Source organism: Ambystoma mexicanum, chromosome 14, assembly GCF_040938575.1.
Source record: "Ambystoma mexicanum isolate Mex_15411 chromosome 14, UKY_AmexF1_1, whole genome shotgun sequence".
Lineage (NCBI taxonomy): Eukaryota > Metazoa > Chordata > Amphibia > Caudata > Ambystomatidae > Ambystoma > Ambystoma mexicanum.
This window is the reverse complement of record NC_090940.1, coordinates 40949856-40971823: the sequence shown is the minus strand read 5'-3', so window position 1 is coordinate 40971823 and position 21968 is coordinate 40949856. Positions and strand designations below refer to the sequence as shown.

Sequence of the window (21968 nt, the reverse complement as noted above, 5' to 3'; positions counted from 1 at the left end):
AGCAATATGTGCAAAGCTGTGGGAGGAGGAGTAGGAGGGAGGTCTGAGCAGTGGGGGACCAAGTGAGCACAGACTTGAGAGGTCTGAGAAACTTAACATCTGAGAAGCCAAGGAGAGCCAAGAACTGGAGCATTGCCCAAGTAAGCATCCCAACCAGAGAACGAGAATACCTGGTAGCAGTGGTTTGAGCAAGCAGGGTGCTTTCTCCCGAGGTGCACAGTAGAGCATGCAGGGTCCTACATCACATGGTGCAAAGTGAGCCAGGCCCTACATCCCTGAGAGTTGCAAACCGCAAGCTCAGTGTTTTATCCCAATCATGTTTAAGGTGTCAAGGAACGAGATAGGTGCTATAACAGAGGCTATTCCAAACAGAAACCGAGAGGAAGACTATCTCTAATAGACATGACAATCCTAATGCATTACCGATCTATTTCCTAAACCTTGTGTTTAGGTAGTAGAGAGTGAAGAACTGGTATTCTTCCCAAAGAAACTTTGTTCCTATAGGCATTTCTCGAGAACTCAATCATGCTAAAACATTTGCTCTATTGGTTGACAACTGCGCTCAACGAGTAACAAGAAAAATACACAAGTAACCCATTTGAAGACTAAGTTTACCTGTATCAAACGTTGGCATTCTCATGTCACCTTGATTGAGCTCAGTGCCGTATTTTAATTTATGGTACTTCGTCCTGAAAATAACAGCATAAGAAACATGTGTTATCAAAAATGAATACTTCAATTATCAAAATTAAAATCCATTAATATTTTAAATTCTGACAATTAAAAAAGTCATGAAAGTATACATGCAAATTTAAGTTCAAATGTCAACGTATGGCCAACCTAGTGAATTATCTGAATTTACAGAATGCTCCTAAGGAAATATTGACCACAGTACTAAGTGCAAAACAGAACATACGCTAGCATAACAAATCACCAATTAATCAGTTCTCTGGGGAGTGTTACATTTTAATGTTTATGGACTCAAATACCACTAGGAATTATGCACACTATCTAAACTGAACCCCAATATGAAACTCTAGTGCAAATGGTGTTCTCCAAACCTTAAAAAGAGGAAATCATGGGGCGCTCGCGACCAAGATGGCTGCTGCTTTTTGAACTCTTGAGTGAGCAGGCCAAGAGGAGGCAGCCTGGGTCAGTTTTGGCCCTGTGACTGTATCCCGACGATGGAGTGCGGTGCAGCCCATTATACAGTTATAGCTGGCCAAATAACCCATTATACAGTTATAACAGGCCAAAGCTAGGAACGGCTGGACGAGTCCTGCTGGTAATAAAGCCTGGCAGTGCTGGGAGGAGGAGCGGCCAGGGGGTAGCCAAGACACATATGGAGATGTCGGCCGGGTGGGGCTGTGATGGAGTGGAAGCCGATCATCTGTTGGCAGACCGGGAGGAGGCTGCGGCAAGTGGCCCACCGCCGCCTCCCTTGTGATGGGGGCACGGCACTGAGTGATTGTGCATTGGAAAGCAGGAGGGGGGTGGGGGGAGAAGGCTGCCGACGTGCATACTCTTCAGTGTGCGCCCCAGGCTGATGACTGCAGGTGGGTCGCTGGTGCCTGCCAGCTCAGCTCATGGCTGGAACGCGTGAGGCGCTTCGCTCCAGTGGGAGAGGACAGTCGGCTGAAGCAGCAAGGAGTGTGAGGACGATTGCGGAAAGGCAAAGGGCCTGCAGCATTGGAGCGCCCGGCCCTGCAGAAGAGTAGGTTGCTTTGAACTGCAGATCACTGCTGATGGCTCGTACATGCATTGGGGAAGCCGGACGGAGAGGCTGGACACGTGTTGCTGAGCTTTTAAACTGGCATCCAGCAGGAATTAAGTAATTTTAATTTTTTGTTCTCTGCATTAGTCTCGACTGTGGTGCAAGTGGCTAAGCCTGCAGTCGGGGGGGGGGGGGGGGGGGGCAGTCGCGGGGGTCGCTTGTGGCTTCCTAGTGGTGCACTGGCTAGCCGCAGTTCAAGGGCACACTGCTGGATGAAACTGGTGCTGATGGATTCCAGTAGACCTGTAGTATCGCTGTTGTGTGTGGCCCTGCTTTGGAGAGCCTGAGGGAGGATCGAGATCCTCCCCCTTCAACCAAAAGGGGTCAGCACTTTGCCTATTGCAGGATACAGTGCCGCACTGGCTGATGGACCCCTTGTTGCATGAGTGGGAGGCAACGAGGCAGGGTGTGATCACTGCTGGAGTTTGGTAACTTCTGTGTCTCTGCAATCCCCCAAGGCTGGATACCTACTTTGGCGGCCTGTGCAGTGGTGGCAGGCATTTCCCATGGGTGGCTGAGCACAGCTACTGGATGGTCAAGGGGAATAAGGAGCAGGGCCGCCTGCAATTTAACCAGAAAGAGGGTTTAGCTCTATGCAAAAGGCACTATGGCTACATCTCAAGGAGCGGGCAGGAGGAGGCAGTGCCGGCTGCGTCAGCCCCGGCTATCCCCCGAGGCAGCCTACCAATCGGACCTCCGAGGGCGGCCTACCAATCAGACCTCCGACCTGAGCCTAATATTGGCAGAAATTAAAAGTGGCTTTGTGTCTGAACACCAAACTGGATAGCATGGAGTATAAAATGGACTGTAAGCAGGAGAGGAGTGAGAAGGAAAGCAGCCATCTTAGCGAGGCTGACCACAGAGTAGGGCTGCTAGAAGATACAAGCAGTAAGGTGACCCGGGCTATTTGCCGTCTAGAGCGGAAGTGAAAGAAATGCAGGACAAGAATAAGGATTTAGAAACTAGGTCTAGATGTAATAACAGAGGGGGTGGGGATCCTGGAATCTGTGCCTGCACAAAACATGGAACTGTTTATGGAATCTTTCATTAGGGAGGTCCTAGGTGATCCTCTAATTTCTTCCCAGTCCATGGTGGAGCGAGCTCATAGAATATCAGTGCAGAAGCCCAGAACGGGGCAGAACCCATGCACTGTCATGGCAAGACTGCCGAATTACTGCGATTGAGAGGTTATATTACACAGGACGTGCAAGCTGGGGGACCTGCAGTATATGGAATCCAGAATGTCATTCTACCAGGATTTCACTCCACCTGCGAAACGTGCTGGGCTCTCATATTTGGCTGCGAAACGTTTGTTGAGGGAGAGGGGGGGGCTACAATATGCTATGCTTCACCCTTCCAAGCTATGCGTTTATTCATGACAAGAGACGTTATTTTTACAGACCTTGCTGAAGCAATCGCATTTGTCGAGATCCTGCCCAGAGGTTGAGAGGGCGGTGAACTGGAGGAGTTTGGCATTACAATGTAGCAATTCCCCTGCAATGTTCAGTTATGGCTTGGCTTAGGACAGGGCATTTCTATGTGGGGAAATCCAGACAACGTTTATTCTGGCAGATGTCATTGGAAAGCACCCACAATGATGATGTTCTTTTCTAGTTATGTAACAAGATAGGTCAGTGGCTGATTATCCTTGTACAAACTGGGCCTCCTCCTCTTGAGGGGGCTACTCACAGTGGTTAGACCACCGCAGTTGCTGATTCTTGAACCCCCGGGTAGGCACCCAGGTGGGAGTACCAGGGGAGGGATGAGGGGAGGATGTCACTGGTGGTTGGACAGCAGTAGTAAGTTAAAAAGAAAGGGGCGTGGTTGGAGAGGGGTGGGGAATGACAGGGAGGGGGTAGGTTACGGGGAGTTGTGGTTGGGAGTTTTGAATTAAAAATGGTTTGCGTCGTATTGAATGTGTTGTGGAGTATGCGATTTTATGGTCTAGTTATGTAGTATTTTTGGGGGAATGCTTGCGTAGACTGCAGGATGGCGGATGATGGTTAGGCAGTTGTCGCAAGAACAATGCGCCCTCAGTTGGAATGTGCAAGGGCTGAATAACTACTAAAATGTGCAGGGTCTTGGCATATGGGGAGCGCCACGGCGCCAGGATCCTATTTTTTTCAAGAAACGCACTTGATGGGTAAGTTGAATGTGAAGCTTGACAAATCCTGGTGAGATGCATAATTCTACACCTCTTGAATCATACTTACGGGGCATCTCTATTATGCTCCAAAAATCACTGGGGTTTTGACCGCTACATCAGGAGAGTGATCCAGATGGGAGATACGTCATGGTATCTGGGAACCTGGCTGGAAGTCTAGTTACCTTAGTGATTAACATGTATGGTCCAAATACGGTGCAGGGTCATAAGGATGAATACCTCTTTATTTTGCATTTTTCATGTTGTCTGATACAGGTAATTTGGATACAATATCCGGATAATTTCTAATTACAGCACAGCAGCAGTACTATGGAATTCACATTAGGTAACGAATTTGGTAAAAGCGGGACCGCGATTATATTTGGTTGCACATAAAGGTGTTGAGGTGGATTATGGAGCACCAGTGTTATCGGGGCATGATAGCAGTTATTCCACTTTTGGTTTGCGAGCAGGCACAGTGTGATGGCACAACCACTGGTAATTCTAGGCTTAGGTCTATTGGTAGCACATTCTTTAATTAAGCCTTTTGGGTATATTGCAAATATAGGCCAATGGTGTATAGTTATGGTTTGAGATAGCATATCTTTTTTGGCAATTATCAGGTTTCGTGTAGATTCGCCAATTGAACAACATGTTTTGAATAACATTGTTAAACAATGAGGCTAATTTGGCCTCTGGCTTATGTGTTGGTCTTTTTCTTTGATTATTTGTATTTTCTACATGATGACATGGTCCTGGAACATGTATTACGATTATGTCAAGGGCACCTTGGTAATGTATGCATCACATTCTTACATTGCTTTTGAATGTGGTTGTTGTTATCCCATGTATTCATCACTTGGAATCCATATGGATGTATTATTGGCAATTTCAATCTGCATCTCATGCTTTCTCAATAACTATGACATGTTTTGGTGGATTGGGGTTGGTTGATTGTATTGCTTGTGTATGGAATTCCAGAATTTTGCCTTGAGAAAGACCGCAGAAGGTCGAAACACGTGTCGGCAAATCACTCTGGCTAATGAAAAATTACTTGAATACAAGTTACACTGGACATTCATTTGTGCGATTCTAAATTTGTTGGATTACAATTTGTCATCACATTGGCAACTTCCTGTAATCTGAATCTAGCAGCGCAAATTACTAGTGGAACTCAACCCTTGCTGGTTTTGTTGTCTGTGTTCCCAAAGGGTATTGCATATAATTCTGCCTAACATGGACGATTTCGGCCAACTGACCAACAGCCCAAGATGTACCAGGAGCTGAAGGAGACTGAAGGTTGGTCAAGGCCGTCTGTGGGCAAGGACTGCGCAGGAGCCAATCATCCAAATATGGATATACATGAACCCGCTGCAGTCTAAGGAAAGCTGCAATGACCAACATCTTCGTAAAGCCACGGGGTACCGAGCCGAGACCAAAAGGGAGCACACAAAACTGGAAGTGTTCCTCTCCCAGGGAGAACCGCAGATTTTTCCGATACGGGCTCCAAATCAGAACGTGATAAGATATAGGATATGGCAGGCATGTATGCATCCTGGAGGTCTACTACGCTAAGCCAATCGCCCTTCCAAAGATAGGACTTTATTTGCCAAGGCGTGATCATCTTGAATTTCTCTCGAGGATAGTGCGCCAGAGAAGGACAATTTGGGACCCTGACCTCTGTGTATAAGGGGCCTTAGCTGGAGTTCGCAAGGACTGATAAGGACTTGGCGGTTTCAGTACTCGCCTTAGTCTTTGTGAGTTCCTCATCTGTGGAGGAATAGAACAACTCCTTACCATCAAAAGGAAGGCCAGCACTTTGTCCTGCACTTCCTTTGGGAACTTCGTCTCATGGAGCCACGCTTGGTGGGAAACGTCAACCCCAACTACAAGGCCTCGAGCAGAGGTATCTTATGTGGTGAGCCGCAGCCTCCAGTAGATCCTCTGCCAACACTCTGGCGTTGGACAAACCGGCTTTGAAGTCTTCTAGCCTATCCGCAGGTATACATTCATGCTGCCAGGATGAGCTCAATGTTAGCCTAAGTTGGTGCGCCAAATTGGAAAATACTTTCTTCCCAATGATGTCGAGAAGTTTGTCCTCCTTGGAGAGTATTTGGGCCGCTGCAGTGAAGGATGTAGAGGCCGGTTTGGACTGGAGGGTGGCTTCTACCACCACCGTTGACGATGGAAGCAGACAAGCCTATATACACACAAACAAAACTAACAGACAAGGTCGGGCATTGCCTAGTCTAGCTCCTGCAAAATGGAATGGACTCACTATCTTAGATTTGATCCCAACTACCTGAAATTTTTTAAAAAAACGAAAACCCTCACTGTTTAAATGAACTTACCACTGACTAGATTTTCCCCACATTGACTGACTGTCCTCTAAAACGTCCTGTTCCCTTTTGTCTGCTTCTTTTTGTCAGCGCTCTGATGCCTACAGGCTGTGGCGCTTTAGAAACAAATTAAAAAATATAACTTCTGAGGCATGAAGCTTGCATCGAGCGTCAATCCTCTTGTTGAGATGCAGCTTGATATGGGGTTTTTCCCCAGACCTTGCGGGCCTCAGCCAAGGCATCCTTCTGGAGGAACAGGCTGGTGCGCGCCTGCAGTGATAGAGTAAAAGCTCTAGAAAGCACCCCTTCCTGTGGAGCAGGAGGCTCAGCCACCGGAATATCAAGCAAAGCCATCATATCCAGCACCCGGTCATGAAATACTCTGATAGAGCGGCACCGCACCGTTCATCGCTGTCCTGGTCCGCCTGGCCCTCATCCAGTGAAGCAGGAGACTGATCCGCTGCATGTGGCGCATCCGGTCTTAAAGTGTTGTCTAGCGGTGCACCCAATTTATTTTCTATCAGGGATAGTGGAGGCAGAGGAGGAAGTGATCGAGAAGGAAGAAGTGGCACCACCGGGACCTGCGTGTAGGATCAGCCAGGGCCAAAGGCAGCACAGGAGGTTCAGGATACATTTCCCTGAAAAGAGCAATAAAGAACGCCCTCAAGGGATCAGAACGCCTGAACGTCTGAAATTTCGCAAAACGCGTCCTCAGACGAAGGTCTAGGCGCTGGACGGGGCAGAGGCCGCTCGGGAGGGGCATACCCTCATGAACGCAATGAGGATGGTTGCCAGGAAGGACCTCCAGCAGCTGGGTCCATAGAGATCAGGGGTGCGGAACCAGCAGGGAGCAAGACTAACGCAGCGGTGCACGAGCGTGCCAGTACACTGAAGACGGGAAACAGGTTTTTGTTATCGACATGGTGCGGCAAAGAATGCTCAGCCCCAAAAGGAATCCCCTCCCCCCCCAGCACCAGCCATAGTGAACGTTGGTGTAAGAGAGGTAGACAAATGGCCACTGTGGAGTTTGGGCCACCATTTCGGTGACACCTTAGGTGAACTGTCACAGGAAAAAGGTGAGGCATGTGTCTCACCAGGTGAGTCAGGGGGCTCAATTGACGTTTCAGCCTTGAAACAAGGATCCTCTGCCAAGTCGGTACTGGCAGGTCTAGGGTGTCTACTGGACATCTTAGGAACTGCCCCAGAATTAGTCTCCAATGGAGGAAACTCAGCAAATCCGGTACTCGGAGGCCTGGAGGTGCGTGACCGCCTTCTTTGCCCCCCTCGACAGAGCTGGTACCACCACAACCCTGAGCATGGGAAGGTTGACGAATGTGCCTCACCGACAGGATTCTCAAAGAGGATCCCTCAACTCTGCCGGTATTGGATTTAGCCCCAAGAAGGAGAACCTCGGAATGGAACGCAGGACGCTTAGCTCCCTCAAGAGGGGCCTCAAGTCGTAACTAGGTGTGGAAAGCTCCAGAAATGGAGACCTCCGGTCGAACCCCGGTATCCAGAGCCACAGAAGAACTGGCCTGAACTTCAGACCCAAAACAGGGAACCTCAGAAGGATGTCCGGTTTTGGCAGGCCCACTGCGGGAACCCTCGGAGGATGCCCCGGTGTGCCTATTAGGCCCCTTGTGGGACAATTCAGGGATGCCCCTGGTAGCAGAGCCACTCGAGCCCCTCGCGGTCCTGGAAGACCCCGGAAAGGAGTCTCTTGGCCAGTGCCCCCCATAAAAAGTAAAGGATTTACCGTACGTTTCTTTTTCTCATCGATGAAGAGCTGCAAATGTGGTGCAGGAATGTGTTGAAACACCTCCTCCCACTGAAGAAGCCGCACGAGTGCCCAGACGGAGAGGGAGTCACAATAAAAACACAAGTCCCAATGATGTTCCGGGCCTAGACGGCAGGTAAAGTGGGGAATCGCCCTCGCAAAACGATGTTCGCATGAAGAACAGGACACAAATCCCAGACGCACCGGCATAGACGGAGGACTAGATGACCGTGGAACCGGAGCTGGAAGGAAGGACAAAGGGAATAAAAAGAAAATTCTCAGTGATGCTAGTGTGTCCAGCCACAACCACACGGAGAGAAGGACTGAACGGCGATGGGCAGAACTCAGGAGGGCAGGGTTACGGCCACGTGCTGTGGCCCCGCGTAAAAATAGGACAATTTAAAAATGTTGATGCTTTTTGACAAAAGTGCTCCTGTCTTGAAGGACGGAATGTCCCACAAGTATGAAGGATGGGGGACGGGACGTAGGAGTATGTGTGCTGATAGCATATATCCTGGAACTCATGGTGTGGGACGTTCAGTGTCCAGCATCGGCATGTGATGGAAGGATTAAATGGAAGTGGTCCCAATTTGGGGTTAATATGTTTGACTTCTATGCAAACGGTAATTTAGTTCCCTGGAAACTCGTTAGGGCGAAGATAGGAGATGCATTTGGGCTGGCGTTTCAGTTAGAGAGGCGTTTACAGCCTGTTCACGATCCTTCCCATCTGAATCAGACATCTTCCTTATTACAATACCTAGTCAACGCTGTGAATGCGAAGAGGGCGGTCTCTACAATTTATCAGATGGTGCGAAGCTCAGCTCCAAAGGTGGGTCTGGCATGTAGATCCCTGTGCAGGGCAGATATTGGCTTAGATCTGGGGATAAAAGCTGGCAATCTAAGCACTTAAACACTAAGAAAGTGGCAATTACCTCCCGGTTTAAGCTTATTCAATTTTAAATTTGTCGGGTTAATCTATCCCCCGATGTACAGAAGAAATTTGATAGCTTCTGTGATGGACTGTGCCCCAGGTGTAAAGCAGGTGACGCTGGATTCATTCCTGTTCTACGAGAGTGTTCTGCCCTGGCAACTTTATGGCGTCAAGTAACTGACCTAACGGGGTGCATGAGATTTACCATGAGGTTCCTTGGGACATCCTCTGCTTTATGTTTGGGTGGCTGCCAGGGATTTGGAAGGCGAGGAGAAAATGATTGTCCATATGTAGGATACTGGCACAAAGTTGTATTGCTTTGGTCGAGCCCAGTGGTCCCACCTGCTGCAAAGTGGCTAAAAGGCCTAGTGTGGTGCTGTAATATAGAACAGGAGTATTGTGGAATGCAGCTAGCCAATCCAGGCCTGGTGGCATACAGGACCCGCTCCGTGCCTTTTTATTGTCAAGGGAATGCGGGAGCAGCAAATCAATGGGTGGTGGCAAAGTCAACGAGGACTGAGGGCACCTACTCCTAGCGGAAAACAGCTGTTGATCAGTTTGAGGATGCAGGGAGCAGCAGCAAGCTATTTTTGCTACGGGTAATGTTGATGTTCAGGTGGCAGATGTGCCTAAAGCATTTCCATTCGCTAGCTGTAGGGGGCCCGAGTCGTATGTATGGCTAGAGTGGGGCAAGAGGGCCTACCAACGGTTGCCTTTAGTAATGACTTACTCAAAACCTAATTGACATGGTTCTTTCTGGTGTATTTTGTACATTGCCCTCACAGATGTCTGTATTGTTTAATTTTTGGAAGTGGTTTCCATTCTTGATCCTGTGTACTCTTTGGGGATTGTTGGTGACGTGAACCAGTTCATAAAGTTTTTTTTTTTTAAAAAAAAAAAAGGAGATCATGCCCTTAAGCAGATCCTCTGGTCTTTGGGCATGAATTGTGGAAGTGGTCCTATAGGCTCCTATAGGCTCCCTGTGCATTGCACGCTGGTATAGAAAGCAGTCACGTTGGAGAACCGTAAATATGTTGATGCTTACAAGCACCATGACGAACGGATTAGCCTTTCACTGACAGATGGGGCTGAAATGGTTATTTCATACATCTTTGCCACCTCAACACTCCAATCACCTTGTGCAATCAGGACTGCCATAGCAAGTACTTCTGGGATTAGACTAAGGCAGCCTTAACCATGCTTTGTTTGCCACCATTTTGTCTTTTCCCCCTTATCCCTCGCCCTACAAACATTTCAGGATCAACTACTACAATCAAGTAAGGACAAAAATCCCTTGACAGAAGAACAGACTTATTCTTACGGAGGCCCCAGCTTTGCCAAGTTGGACCTCATCCTCCTAAATCTCCTCAGCCTGTTGTCAGAGCGCAATATAAGATGTTGAAGTATGAATATTTTACTCAATTTTCAAGTTGGATGTAAAATGATTCTTGGGTAGTATATTCAATTGATAGCAGTATTTTTTGGGTGCGATTAGAACAAATTACTTAACCATGTAATGTTTCCTACTGCATGTTCCTCCCCCAGATTACTCATCTTCGATATGCCGATATCCTGCTTAAAGTCACAGAAAGATTGACAGCAGAGGGCACTGTGCAGCATCGAGTCGATGTTCCTCGGCAGTTCCCATTCCCGCGTCTGGATGGGACACGGATGGTATAAATAGCATGCACTGCGCCTATTGCCTCCGTTCTAGTTCCACCCCCCCCAAACCCCATTTCTGGCAGCCGATTTGAGGATTACAAAAACACACATGGGTGTTGAAAGAAAAGTCCATATTAAAAATGAACCCAGTCTGAGGAGTATGCTGGAAGGGCATTGAGGAATCTGTGGGAGTAACATCCAGTAAAAAGAATATTACCAGGGGTAAGTAATTTGTTCTTCTAACGGATTGTGTCCTCCCACTGATTCCTCATCTGTCCTCACCTTTCCTCATCTTTGATAGACTCCCAGTTTATACTGTGCAGAAATGCTCTTCCAAAACTATCATCCCGACCCAAAAAGGTGTCCAAACAGTAACCTTTTGAAAAGGTATGCAGAGCGGACCAAGTTGCAGAATTACAAATGTCCTGCACTGGTAGACTTCTTTGCAGAGACGATGTGGTTGCGAATCCCCTGGTGGAATGAGCCCTTAGATTTTCAGGGACATCTTTCCCAGCCATGGAATAGCATTCTGAAATGCATAGAACGCTCCAGTGTGACAGTTTGATTATTCACGGCCTGTCCTAGCATGAAGCCTGTATAACCAAACAATAAAAAGATAATCATCTTGCCCAACCATCTGACATCCTTGAAAAAAACAAGTGAGCCCTTTTTGGGGCATGTTTATGCAATCTCTCTTCCTCCTTAGAAGAATGAGGTGGATACAATGCGGCAAGTTAAATTGTTTTGTGTTAGATGGAATTCGGACACCACCTTGGGAAGGAAGGAGGGAGGGACAAACCCTCAAGACTACCGCCTTCTTGGAAAATATAGTGAAAAAAGGTTTACATCACAAAGCCTGCAGCACACTCACTCTGCAAGCAGAAGTAATGGCTACTAGAAAGATTGTCTTAAGTTAATAATGGAGAGGTTCACATGAAGCTCCCATTAAAAAAAGTTAATACCAGGTTTAAATCCCACGACGGAACGAAGAAAGGGACCGGTGGGAAAGTATCCGTCAACCCCTTGAGGAATCTAATAATTGGCATCTTAAAATAAGAGCCTTGCTTTGGGGATCGTTTAAAAACGGATAGCGCTGAAAGGTAGCCACCTGCAGCCCCTGATGTGCTAGGAGCAGCAATAAAGAAAGCACTGCAGGTGTAGTACAAGAGAAATCATCAATACCTTTAGCTGCAGAATTTGTGCAGCGATATAGTGCTTTTGTTGCTTGTCTGCTGGCCGAAAACACCTCCATACATCTTCCGGGAGGTCCCGATATTTGTATCTTAAGGCCTCAGTAAGCAGGCGTGAAAGTTCAAAGTTTTGATTTCTGGGTGAAGAATACAGCCCCCGCCCCGCCTTTTGTTAGAGTAGGTCCACTCTCTGGGGAAGACGGAACGAAGGGCAGATGGATATGTCTAGAAAGTCCTAGTACCCAATTCTCTTGGCCCATTCCAGAGCAATCAGGATCATGGACTACCTGAACTTCCTCAAACTCTTGACAAGAGGAATGGGGGGGGACTGGTGTGAACGCGTACAAGAGTGGAAATTCAGAGTCCACTATGAACGTGTCCCCCAGAGCTCCCCACGGAGGAAATTCCTTCGACCTGAACAGGTAACATTTTCTTGTTGATACTGGACACAAACAGAGCCACTTGATTGGTTCCCCAAAGGGCAATGATCTCTAGGAGACTTCCTATGCTAACTCCCACTCTTGGACTCTGCTCGCTCAGAGCAACAGCTGTCATGTTCTCTTCTGTGGCTAGGTGAGCGGCTGATAAGAGATTCTGTTTTGGCGTTCCCAAAACCAGAGCTGCAGTGACTCCCTACACAGTGGTAGTGACCTGCACCACCTCTCTTGTTGATGTAGTCCATGGTGGATCCATGTGATCACTGCGCCGCCCGCAACTGCAACGCCGAACATGTCGACCGCAGTTGCGGGGCAGTGATCACATGGATCACTGTGCCTGCTTACCCTGGCCTGTATTACCCCTCCCAACCCCCCCCCCCACCCCACTTACCTTTAGGGCGGCACACTTCTGCGTGTGCTGCCCACACTCTGCGATCCCTGCAGCGTCAGATCTTCCAACTAATGTGGGTTGGCGCTGACACAGCAGGGTGCTTTTGTTTTTTTCTCTTTTTTTTACATGTCCCCTGCTTTCTGAAATGGTAAGCAGGGGGGGACACCCCCGCAATTCCTGACCCCCATTACTGCGCCCAGGAAGAGCAGGGGACAGCCTTGGAACCCAGCTCTGCTTGGGCGCAGTAAATGTCACCTTCATTTTGTGCGCCTCCAAAGTCGCAGTGACTGTGGGGTGCACAAATGAGGGCAACATTTTTGTATGATACCGTCCAAGGTCACTGTTGTCCATCATTATCAGGACATTCTTCCCATGTAAGGAAGGCAAAAAGGCCATCAACGCCAGTATTATTGCACTAAGCTCTAAAAGGCTGATGTGTAGACAAGATCACTCTTGTGAGCTCTCCACCCAGTGAGGAAGGTATCTGCATCTTCAGCATGCTTGCCAAAAGGGCCCCCCCCCCCCCATCACATTCTCCTCGCAGGCCCCACCACAGAAGAACCTTTGCTACTTTTCTCAGGGCCTGAAGAAGGTCTGTCCTCTAGTCTGAAAATTGTGACCATTAAAATAGGAGGGCCCACTGGAGGGACCTCATTCTTGGTGGGCTTCTGGCAGCAGGAAAATTCAGGATGCCATGAGGGCCAAAAACCTCAGAAAATCTAATGCTGGTTGATGTTGGGAGTTCTGTAATCGTGTAACCATCTGCAAGATATGCTGAGCAAAGCCTTCCCCGAGGAGGAGTCCAGGACTGCTACAATGAACTGCAGCTTTTGGAAATGTTGTCACCTGGGACTTCATGAAGTTGAGGGAGAAGCCCAGCTTGTGGAGAGAGTGACAGATGCTGTTGAGGTGTTCCAGAGCCTGTTCGGAAGAACGGGCTATGATCAGCCAATCGTCTAGCTAGGGAAAGATGGGAATCCCTCTGCTCAGATACGCTGCCACCATCAACTTGAAGACCATCAGGGGCGTTGGGGGGGTGTGGGTCGGTCAGCCCGAAAGGGAGTACTCTTATGTGATGAGAATTGCGAATGGCGAACATCTGGTACTTTGTGCTTTGGGGTGTATAGGCACATGAAAGTAAGCATCCGGATGATAAAGTGGAACCATTCAATCCTGGAGCCGAAGTGCCTGGAAAATCTGCGAAAGAAACCATCTTGAACAGGAACTTATTCAAGCGGCTCAGGTACACAATGGGTTGCAGTCCTCAGTCTTTATTGGGAACCAGAAAATAGGTGGAGTACCAACCTTGGTACTGCTCTGCCACGGGTACCCTTTTCCACGTCACCTTTGTCCAACAAGGAAAAAATATCCAATAGAAGGAGCAGATCTGCTACCCGAAGAGATCCGATCGGGGGGACAATATGAAGGCCTTTTTAGAAATGGGACAGTACCCATGGCCAACTGTAATGCCTAAGCATCTGAAGTAATGTAGCTCCCACCATGGTCCTGTGCGCAAAGCACCCGCAAGGTTTTGGGCTGTGGGAAAGGGCAATGAGGAGGAGGCTGCCTGAGCATTTCTTCTTCCAAAGCCTCTAGGGGTATATGAAAATCTCCTTTGCCCTTTTTTGGGGTCACTTGACCACCTTGCTGTCCAAAAGAAGAGTAGAAGCGAAAAGAACGCACTCTCCAAGCCTGGAAAGGCAGAGGGTTGCTGCTGTTGTGGCCAACTGATGACTGCTCACATTGTGCGACTGCTTTAGAAGCCTGAAGTTTCTCTTAGCTGCCATCAGCTTTCGAACCAAAAAAGTTAGACCCATCAAATGGCATTTATTTGTTGTGTGTTTGTAAGGCGCTTATACATCAGGAAATTGTGTTTCGAAGCATCCACAGGCAAACGGGGAGGGCACATGGGAACAAAAGGCAAATGGAATAAAACTGATGAACAAGAAAGAGGCGGTCCTATTAGGCTGGGTGAGGTATCGGAACATGCAAGTGCAGAGAGAGAAGAGAAGGGAAGGGACAAGGTAAGGGGGTTAAGTGCTAGGAGTTGCACAGAAGAACGAGCCAGGGAGTCAGTGCGAGCAACAGTTAAGTGCCTGGCAGAGATCACTTGGTAAAGAATGATCACCTGCCAATACAATGAGTGCAATAAGTGCACTTATCACCGGAATTCACGTTACACAGAGTAAAGCGGCAGGGGTGCCCACTATCCTACACGTATCTTTACCCTAACCATAGCGGGCATGGTGGCATACTAGCAACACAGACCTTCCTGGTGAGGTATCCGTATTAAGGGCCCTCAGTTAATTTCACTTTACACAGACGACACCATACTGTATATTAGAGACCCCGAGACCAACCTGCCTCCTGTGATGCAAGAGGTAAACAAATATGCAAAATACTCTGGATATAAAATTTATCAGGCCAAGTCAGAGATCATTCCTCTAACACAGGGGACAGTATGATCGGAAGCCATAGCGCAGTTCTGATGGCCCCCAAACAGCTCGATACCTGGGAATCATCATGGCCATAGATACACACCCTACATACCACTAATTATGAGCCATACTTGACACAACTCAAGGCCAAATTGAGTGTTTGGAATAAGCTCCCGATATCTATATATGGCTGGGTATCTCTTCTAAAAATGGTTGTAGTACCCAAACTGCTTTATCTATTTAGTAATATTCCAATATGGCTCAACCGACAGTTTTTCAAAAAACTACAGAAGCTCGCTTCTAATTTGGTATTAGGGGGTGCAGGGGTGCGGGGCGGTGGGGGGTGGCCACGGTGAGACTAAATTAGCATAAGTTATGGGAAAAATACAACCCAGTCGGTCTGGCAGGCCCAAATCTTTTGCCGATGTGAAGTTTGTGCACCTGGAAGAGGTTCTGGGGAAGGTCGGGTCTGGTCTCACTACAACACCAGAATACCATCGCCAGAGCAGCCTATAGAAAGAAATGGCCATCATTCCCAAACAAACTGACCCGCACCCATTCCTGCTTTGCATCATGTCACAGGAAAGATTCAAAGGTAGCATCTCCATGATATATGACACGGTGCAATCCCGCACCCCCTCCAAAAACACAATGAAAGCAAAGTGGGAAAGGGATTTGGACATAACTATAGAAGATTTGCAATGGGCTAAATTAATAAGGTTACTCGCTTAGTGACCACCTTCCGCTTAGTCCATAGTCCCCTTTCCTCCATACTTATGGGTCATCCCTCCGTCCTGTGGGACGGGACCGGAGCATTTTGTAAAAAACATTTTTCAAAAATGTGTCCTTCCTCTTTTTACGCGGGGTACCGCACACGGCCGTAATCCCCGCCCTCCATAGCCCTGCCGATTGCATCTTCCATCAGTCCTTTTCTATCGCCAGGTCAGAGACCTTTAAGCAATAATAGAGGAACCTTATTAGAAGGGACAGCGGGCGTATGGAAGAAAGGGGACTATGGACTAGGAGTAAGGTGGTCACTATGGTGAGTAACCTTCTACTCCTACGTCCCGTCCCCTTTCCTCCATACTTCTGGGAGATTCCCAAGCACTCCTCACAGGAACTACGGGTGGCTGGAAACCCCTTACTGAAAAAGTTTTTTTTAGCACATCCTGGCCAAACTGAGCATCAGATCTGGAGCTCAGGTCCAAACAGTGTTTACGAAAAGCCGATGGAGGCCCAGGTAGCCGCTTTGGCGATGGTCTCCCAGGGGACATACTTTTGAAAGGTCCAAAATAAATCTGAAGGCCGAGGCTGCGAGGACGTTCTGTGCCCTGAAAGCCGGTTTCACCAGGACAGACAAAACCTTGGAGGTCTGAGTGCTACCCTTAGTTTTGGTCAGTTCAACGTCCGTTGTAGAATGAAAAAGCTCCTTACCATCAAAGGGCAGGTCCAAAACCTTATCCTGCACCTCCTTAGAGAACGTGGTGGCATGCAGCCAAGCCTGACGAGAGGTGTCCATGCCAAGCATAAGGCCCCGGGCCGAGGTGTCGACATGATGCACCGCGGCCTCCAGCATATCTTGCGCCAGGACCCTAGCATCTGACAAACCCGCTCTGAAATACTCTAGCTTTTCAGCGGGAATAAAATCCTTAATCTGACAGGCCTTTCCACATTTTCATATTCGCCCCCGCTAACACCAGTTCTGCGTTCGCTTGACGTAACTGCAGGGCTGAATTAGCAAAAATCCTCCTTCCCCAAGGAGTCAAGAAGCTGGTCTTCTTGGCCAGAACCTGCCGTTGCAGCAGACGATGCAGCAGGTCTGGATTGTAAAGTGGCAGCAGCCACAACCGTGGAGGAGGGGGGGGGGCGGACACAACGCTAAAGTGACCTCTTCGGAAGAACGGAGCCTATAATGCACGTCAATCTTGTTGACAAACAGTCCAGAGTGTGGTTTTTCCCAAACTTAACGGACCTCTGCCAAAACGTCCTTATGCAAGAACAAGCCTGTACGCTCCGAAGGAGACAAGGTGAAAGCCCCCGAAAGCACACACTCCGGTGGAGCGGGTGCCTGGGGTACTGGAACATCCAACAGAAATGTCCAGCACCCGGTCGTGAAAGGCTCCGACAGAGCGGGGCTGGTCTTAGCTGTCCTGATCCCCGTGTGCGTCGTCTGACAGATAGGGATCAGGCTGAGTCGCATCAGGCGCCACCATAGACTTGTCCACTGGAGACAACGGAGTCAAGGGAGGAAGAGTCGGTGGAGGCCCAGCCGGTAAAGGCAACGCCGGCGGAACAGGTACTGCAGTTGGGACCGTCAGCGCAGGTGGGCATATCTCCCTAAACAAACCTCAAAAATACTCCTTCATGGGGTCGGAATGTATGTCTTTGAAACTTGCCGAAAAATACATCCTCCGGCAACGATTTAGGCGCGTCTAGAGGAGGCCTCTCATGAGCGCAGTAATTCCATGGACGCAAGAGAGGGTTGCCAAGAAAGCCCTTCCCCACTGGTGTCCACATATCAAGGGCGCCAATGACGGAGGAAGCAAGACATTGTGCTGTAGGGGCATCCGAGCGTTCCAGTCAAGGAAAACGATGTTCGCCTGAAAGCCCACTCGCCACACCTAGGCCCGATGGCGTAGTTGAAAGGAAGGAATCCAAAATGGCTGCCGTAGTTTTGGCGGTAGCGGGCGCTATTTTGTCCGCACCTGACGAGAATTGCAACACGTGTGGAAGTGAGACAGTTGTCTCCACAGGTGGGTCAGGGGTCTTCATCTTAGCTTCAATACAAATAACCTCGGCCGAGCCGGTACTGCGTGCCCTAGAATGTTTTTGAGACATACCATCAGCCAGAAAAGCCTTCAACGGAAGGACCTCGGCCCCGTCGGTAACACAGGAATTCCGGACCAAGACCTCACTCCGTGCCCCCTCAACAGATCTGGTGTCACTGCTTGAACGGGAACGACGAGGAACACACCTCACCGACAAGACCTTAACAGGCCTCTGAGAACGGTCAGTCACTTTAGCCTCCAAACGAGGGATCTCGGACCCGAGCCCGGTAAAATCCCCTTTGCAAAGGGCCTCGAACCTCCATTCGGCACGAACAGCGTCAACTGAGGCCTCAGGGCGCACACCAGTGTTTTTACGGGAAACTCCAGCAAAGGAGACCTCTAAGCAAGCTAAGTACCTGTTGTCACAGTAGAACTGGGTTCACAAACAGCCCCACAGGAGGGACCTCGGATAGTAATCCATTGTCAGTAGGCCCCTGACGATGGCCCTCAGAGAAAACTGGTACACTTTTTAGGCCTAGAAGGCACCTCAGGGGAAGCCCCGGTAATAGAGCTTTTATTGCTCCTCCCGGACCGGGAAGACCCTGGAAAGGAGTCCCCCGGCCGGGGTGCTCTAAAAGGTAAAGCACTCAACCGGGCATTTCTTCTTTTCCTCGATTAACATAAGAAAATGCAATGGGGGAGAGCACAAAAGACCTCCTCCCACTGCTCCAAACCACATTGAAGCACCCGGACCGAAAGGGAGTCGCAGTAAAAACAGTCCCACCAGTGATCCGGCCCAAAAACCAAAACACTCTAAACAAAAAGAATGGGGATCAGCCCTAGCAAAGCGTCGCAGACAAGAAGAACAAGTAGGAAAGTCTAACTGAAACGCCATAGACAGACTACTACATGACCGCTAAGTCAGAGCGAAAGGAGAACACTGTATGGAAAAAATCTTCCCAAGATGCAAGTGTGTCCAGTCCCGATCGTGCAGAGAAAAGGACTGATGGGCGATGCGCTGGGCGGAGCTAAGGAGGGCGGGGTTACGGGCGGGGTTACGGCCGTGTGCAGTACCCTGCGTAAAAAAGAGGAAGGAGACATTTTTGAAAAATGTACAAAAAGCTCCAGTCCCGTCCCACAGGACGGAGGAATGTACCATAAGTAAGGAGGAAAGGGGGCGGGACGTAGGAGTAACTGTCACTACAGCAAATTGATCTCACTGTGTGCTAACGTTAGGCTGGTGCAATTTCAAATACTGAATCACCTTCACATAACCCCCGGTAAATTGGCCAAATTCGACAACTCCAAGCAGGCACTTCGTCCTGAATGTAGTACCTCAGGGGCCAACTCAAAACATATGTACTGGTAATGCACTTCAGAGAGGAAGTGGCCACTATCCTTAGCAAAATACTTTATATACACATTCCGGCTACCCCACTGAAATATCTGCTTGGGGATACAGGAAAAGTACCAGTTAAGATGCGCAGACTCTTCTCAGTTGCGGGCGCAGTAGCCAAAATTAACATACTAAGATGTTGTAAAGCGGAAGTGGCCCCCACATCCCAGGCGTCGCTTAAGGACTTGCTATTTGTATACAAATGTGAAGAGACTTAGGTTAAGGGAGTGTCATCTAAGTGCAGGCCAAAGGACATTTGGGCACCACTACCTAACCAACATCTGCAAGGTGGCGAGGGCGGAGCCAGAAAGGACAGCCATATATGAACTACATAAACCGTCTAGAGGACTTCTACCTCATGTTGTAATTATATGCCATGCATAAAGATATATCTACAATGTGTTGATATGCTGTAACCATCAGTTGAAAATAAAGTTTAAATAAAACATTTAAAAAGAGCCAGGGTGAAACATTGGGAGCCCTGGGGAACGCCACAGGTGAGAGGTGAGGCGGGAGAGGAGAAAGCCCAGGATAACCTGGGGAGGGAGGGTCAGTGAGGAAGCAGGTCAGCCAGTCCAGTGTCCGCTCTGATACAGCAAGGGTGTAATGAAGCCCTTTTAGGAGGATGGAGTGGTTGAGAGTATCAAATGCAGAGGAGAGATCAAGTAGAATGAGGCCAGCTGGAGAGTTAGAATCAAGAGGTGCAGGCAGTTCTTCAGAGGTGCTCAGAATCTAGATTGATGGTCGTGCAGTCAACCACCAAGCTCAGTATGCCACAGTCTCAAGGAAGGGAGTGGAGTGATGGAGATGGAGCAGTAGTTAGCCGGTTTTTAAGAAAGGGAAAAGGGGGGTCCTCTTTGTGTTTTATAGAGGGGCCTGAGTCTGGAGGACGAATTTACACTGCAGAAAAAAGGGGGGTGGACTCTGGCTGCCTCTCCCTCTGAGACACTAACAGGTGTCGCACTGGCATACATGAAACCAAGTCTACAGAACCCAACAACACTTTTTCACAGGTGCTAAAACTTCTTTATTTAACACACAACAAGTTTTTCCTTTTTTATAATAGATAGACAAACTAAAAGTCCACTTTCACAAATTGCATTTCCATTATATTGTATCGGCATATAATGTCAACAACACATGATTGTTAATACATACAACAAGGTTATCAAGTGCAATATTACTGTGCATGCACTGAAAAAGAGTCGACACTCAAATGTGTTTCCAGCTATGTAACAACGCAGGTGTTGATGGTGGGTTGTTCTACAGCTTTCCTCAGGACTGTAAAATGAGAAGGAATTGAGTAGTCTTTCGTCTGTTGCTCAGAAAAAACTGTGGATAAGGAACAAGAAAAGGAACGTGTGTTGTTTAAAAGGTTCTACTAGATAAGTAACTAAAATGCATGATGCAGTACTCAGACATACCTGTCTTCAACAGTATTTTGTCTCAGGGCAAAATGATGCGTGGGGAATGGCGGATCCAAGTGTGCCAGACCAAGTAGAGATTGTTCTCTTAAGTTGCAGAAGAGACATCCACTGCAACACGTAGGACACAGCATGTGTTAGAGAAAAGTGTCCTACTTGTGTCATGTAATTGACAAAGTGCACATGAAAATTAAGTGCTGGTGACTTATTATTGACCGGTGTAGAGATCGTGAAACAGTGTGGCTAACTGTGCGAGGACGAGTGTCCTATTTGGTAATCTTTATTTATTATAGGAGAAACGAAAATTACTTATATATGGGGGCTGACAGTCAAATGTAACAGTCCCTATGGTGCCAGTACTTGTAGTATCCCGAAGGAGAGAGCGGTATGCTTACCTTCTCGTACTGGGAAGAGCTCCCGAAGTGAGCTGTGTATTCTGTTCGTCGCTGAACGTGCACCGCGCATGCGTTGTGTCATGCCGGGGACGTGAGCGATCAGAAAAAGGCGAGAGCGAGTGATTTGCGCATGCGTGAGCGAATAGTGGTGGAATTGCCGCGCGTGCGTGGGAGGAGAAAGTGAGAGCCTACGTGTGTTTATGGCTTAGTTACTGTTGCTATGTCGCGTCAGAGGAAGGCGTGGTCTGTGTGTGCGGGGAACTAGTCCCGTAATTGCAATGTATGTAGGGGGTCTGTGTAGTCCGAGTGTTCATTTTGAAAACAACAAAAACACAACACAGTATACATTATGAGCTTGAATCTCAACACTATACAACTGAACATGTATATTCGTTCATAGAGGCATGTTCATGTTTAGATAAACAGACTTTTGATGCTTTGAAAAAACATTTTAAAACATTTTGACACCTCACTCAAAGTAAGTGGTTTTAGATGGTTTTAAAAACCAGGCGTGCTTCTCCTTGCTGTAACCTCATTGTACCACTTTCTGCATCTTGATTAATGGTGGGAGGGGCAAGGTTGGGAAGTACAGGGCTGGGAGACTCCAGAAGAATTGGCTAGTTCCATGCATATTTTAAAGAGTTCAAACGGGTTGTTGGATTCTCCACAGACGCAAGTCCGGATGTGGGCCCTCTTGGAGCAAAAGGAGTGACGATATTGCGTTTGGAGAAGGAGACAGGCCAGCTTTAGGGCTGCTAGACCATAGTGGTACCAAGTGTTACGCTTGGCGGCATGTTTCAGGCGGATACTCACGACTGGGGCAAAAATGTCAAGAGTGTTAGTATTGGAGAGATGGAGGTTGCTGAGAGTGGAGTCAGTCTTGAGTGAGAGGAGAGGGGGGGG

At 48.3% G+C, this 21968-nt stretch overlaps 1 protein-coding gene across 3 annotated transcripts in view; it reads right to left on the bottom strand.

The window, feature by feature from the left end:
- Positions 1–21968, bottom strand: part of STRN3 (striatin 3) — a 1674795-nt gene that overhangs the window by 1343348 nt on the left and 309479 nt on the right. For all 3 annotated transcript variants that reach the window (XM_069638486.1, XM_069638489.1, XM_069638488.1), the window contains exon 3: positions 616–689. In XM_069638486.1, coding sequence (XP_069494587.1) covers positions 616–689 — 74 coding nt within the window. The remainder of the gene's footprint in view (positions 1–615; positions 690–21968) is intronic.